Source organism: Propithecus coquereli, unplaced genomic scaffold, assembly GCF_000956105.1.
Source record: "Propithecus coquereli isolate 6110/MARCELLA unplaced genomic scaffold, Pcoq_1.0 Scaffold113, whole genome shotgun sequence".
NCBI classification, from domain to species: domain Eukaryota; kingdom Metazoa; phylum Chordata; class Mammalia; order Primates; family Indriidae; genus Propithecus; species Propithecus coquereli.
In genome coordinates, this window is record NW_012135303.1 from 4,571,179 (window position 1) to 4,574,816 (window position 3,638).

At 41.1% G+C, this 3,638-nt stretch overlaps 1 protein-coding gene across 1 annotated transcript in view; it reads right to left on the reverse strand.

The window, feature by feature from the left end:
• The window catches only part of LOC105819005 (aldehyde oxidase 4-like), a 102,923-nt gene that overhangs the window by 65,043 nt on the left and 34,242 nt on the right, over positions 1–3,638 (reverse strand). The window contains exons 14-15 of the mRNA XM_012655162.1: positions 2,424–2,608; positions 818–980 (exon numbers count right to left, since the gene is read on the reverse strand). Of these exons, the coding sequence (XP_012510616.1) occupies positions 818–980; positions 2,424–2,608 (348 nt within the window). The remainder of the gene's footprint in view (positions 1–817; positions 981–2,423; positions 2,609–3,638) is intronic.

Genomic DNA, 3,638 nt, shown 5'->3' on the forward strand with positions numbered 1-3,638 from the left:
GAACAGGGTAAAGCTGTCAATCATAAAAGAAATGTTGGTGTAGTCGTTTGTCTGCCATTGTGGGATCACCTTGTGGTTTATCAAGGGTACATTCACAATCATGGGTCATATTCTGAGAAACACTGCTTATTTTAAACTAGGCTAGGTAAGAAAAAAATAGTGAACACAAAACTAGAAACAATTTAAATGTCTAAAAATCAGGAATGGATCAAATAATAGTATATGTATCCATAAACATGCCATGCAACCATTATGTCTTGATGTTATTACTGAAAAATATTTAATGGCACTGAAAGATGTTTATGTTACTAAGTGAAATAAACAAGCTACGCCAAACAGTTATACATATACATACATGTCCATAATGAAGGGTTTGGAAGGATACACATCAAAATATTCATAGTGGTTATCTATGGGTGATGGAAATACAAAAGATTTTTCTCCTCCTTTTGTCTTATTCACATTTTCTAAATATTAAAGTATTTTAATAACAAACTTTTCTTTGGCAAATGAAAAGATTTTAAAGTTTGCTTACAGAAGGCTTTTCAATACTGTAGGTCAGCCTGGTATTTATTGCATATTAGAGGGCAAATGGAGTAACAATGCTGTCCCCTTCTCAGCCCAGGTGTGAAGTAGGGGAGGGGGCGGGACAGCAACAAAGCAGGCCCAGGAGGAAGAGTTGGAGGCCAGCAGCACTCCCCTGAGGGCCCCGCCCAGGTACTCTCAATGTATTATCAAAGCCACACAGGGAAAGTCTTTCATGCGCAGACTCATGCCCGGAATGTCAAGGCACCAAGATTAACAGGAAGCCAGTTACCATTTTATTCAGTCCTTGCCTCACTTTGAGGTAGAATTTGAAGAGCAAGCTGATGATGAGGGTTCGCTTGTATTCCACCATGCCGCCCTTAGCTGCTGGTGGAATGTAAATCTCATCCAGGACCCAGCGGCAGGCGTCAGTCAGCATTTGGTCATCCCATTGCCTAGCAGGAAAGAACATAAACATTTCACAAAAGAGGCAAAGACAGACACTAAACCGATACGGCAAGGAAAGGTGGAGTGCAGTCTGTACACCTATGAAGTCTAGACACAGTATCCTCAAAAAATTTCTTTAGCTTTCTATTAGGTCCAGAGCCAAGAGGAAGACACACAAAGCTTCATGTGTAGCAAAATGCTGTTTATTTTGAGCATCTGGGTGCAGATGGGTGGAGGCCGAAAGAGCATCCACCATGAGGGAGGGGAAAGTCTTGGGTTTTATACAGGGTTTTTCTGGGGGGAGTGAGCAACTGGGCCAGAACAGCCGCTGTAATCAAACAACCAATTTCTGGGACCCCTATGTTGGTCTCATCCTGCAGAGATGGGGGTGGGGTGGGTAGCTTCGTCCTTATCAGCGGGGATAGGAATGCCGGTGCTCCACAACTGTCTGTGGTCAGAGTTAGATTTACAACCTTCAGACTCTCCAGACTCCTGTGGCTATTGTTTCACAAGCTTAAGTTTTCCATTAACCACATTCCGTCCTATACGTACTTTTCGGGTTCCCACCCAGAACAAACCTAACACTTTCTTTAGTATCTGATGCACTGGTTCCTAGATTTTCCCTACCAAGTCCTCCTTTATTATTATTTTTAGGTTCATTGGTTGGGAATAGTGGGAATATTGGGAATATTGATTTACCTCAAACAGGTTGGGTAAGAAAAAAAACCAAAAAACTAAAACCAAAGCTTCCTGGACCTGGGACTTTTTCTATCTTGTTCACTGTGGTATCTCCAGCAACTAGACCAGTGCCTGGCACATACACTTTGCTGAATTAATATTTGGTAAATAACTGAATTATCGAAGATAGTTGCAAAGTATTTCCCAAATAAAAGTTTCTACATAACTGTTTTGGAAGCATGGAGTTATTTTCGTATCTGAGAAGAAACTCAAGTTAAGTTTTTATTGTTGACAATCGTGTACAGGTGGATAAAAGTATTGTAAAAGCACTAGTTGGAAGAATTTTAGAAACTTACTTTTCAAATGCTAGAAACAATGACAGTGACACAAGGCAGGCCATTTAAGCTTTTTGAATATTTCATCTTCTTTATGTGGTTTAAGGACATTTTCAGATGTCTTAGGACACAGTATGAGAGACATTGACTTATTATGCAGGTTAATTAAAAGTGAAAATTTAAAGATAATATGTACTCAAACCATGTAATTTGTGCATTAATCCTATTACAGAAACCTGCAATAAAAGAATCACTGCTTGAAAGGGTTGGCTTTTGGGTGGCTTTGCACTTTCTTTATGTTTTTCTGCAGAGCTTAAATTTTCTAGATGATCATATATACTTTTTTATAATCAGAAAAAATCCCCCAAGTGCTATTTTCATTAAAAAATTAACACTAGAAAGGCCTGAGTTTCATGTTCTGGATGTGCTATGGCGTACCTCCCAACGAGCTGCTTGCAGCTCTGGCTTGCAGAGACAATGGTGGGGCCAACGCTTCCGTAGAACATTTGAAGTTCCTTGATAATGTTTGTGCCATCTTCAAACTTCACGCTCATCCCGGCATTGACAATGGCAAAGGCATTCTCCTGACGTTGGGCCAGCCGGAGTCCTGACACAAAGTGCCACTAGAGATAGAAAATCACTCAGAACATTTAGCGCTTATCTCCACTGTCTGCCGGACAGCAACACTTTGATGATTATTTATAATGGAAAGGATCCGTCAATGACACAAGTTATCACATAGGCACTGTTACTGCCCACGGTGTTGACTGTATGTGAGCGCTGTCCTATGTGCTTTGTATGTACTAATAATTAATCCTTACCCTAACTCCACTCATTTCCAATTTATAATGAGGACACTGAGACGTTCAGTAACTTGCACAAGGTCACACAGTAAGTGGCCGAGCTGGAGTTAAAACCTAAGCTCTCTGGCTCCAGAGTCTGTGCTTACTTGCCAAGCTCTCTGCCTTTCAACTCCTAATCATCACACGTGGCCTTGGGCAAGTGATTTCAACTGTTTGGGCCCTAATTTCCTTTAAAATGAGGAGGTTGGCTTCGATGAGATGGTTCCTTCGGGGTTGCTGAGTGGGGTGAGGGGAAGATTGGGAGACAGGATGCCTCTGAGACTGAACTACCACAACGTCACTTTTATGTCTTTTAGTTTAGTGTTCTATGTACATTTCATTGAATAAAGCATTGTACTACTAAAAAAAAGAAAAAGCTTGAAAACCACTGGACTAAATGGTCTCCAAGGTTCTTTCTAGGTCCAAACATGTCATTGTAGGTTCACTCTCATTATTAGTGTGGAACATTCCAGCCATGGGGTGGGAAAGCCTCTCTGTGTGGCCAGCATCTTGGTGGGCATGGGGGAGGGATGTCAGGATAAAACATTTTTGATAAAGAATTAAAATTAGTAGGTAGGTGTGGTGGCTCATGCCTATAATCCTAGCACTCTGGGAGGCTGAGGTGGAAGGATCACTTGAGGTCGAGAGTTCGAGACCAGCCTGAGGAAGAGTGAGACACCATCTCTACAAAAAATAAAAAAATTAGCCGGGTGTGGTGGACTTTAGATTTACTCAATCTTGGCTAAGATGCATATTTCTCTGAAACCAAAAATTCAACTCACATGAAAGGTTCTACTTTTGCAGGGCTGAT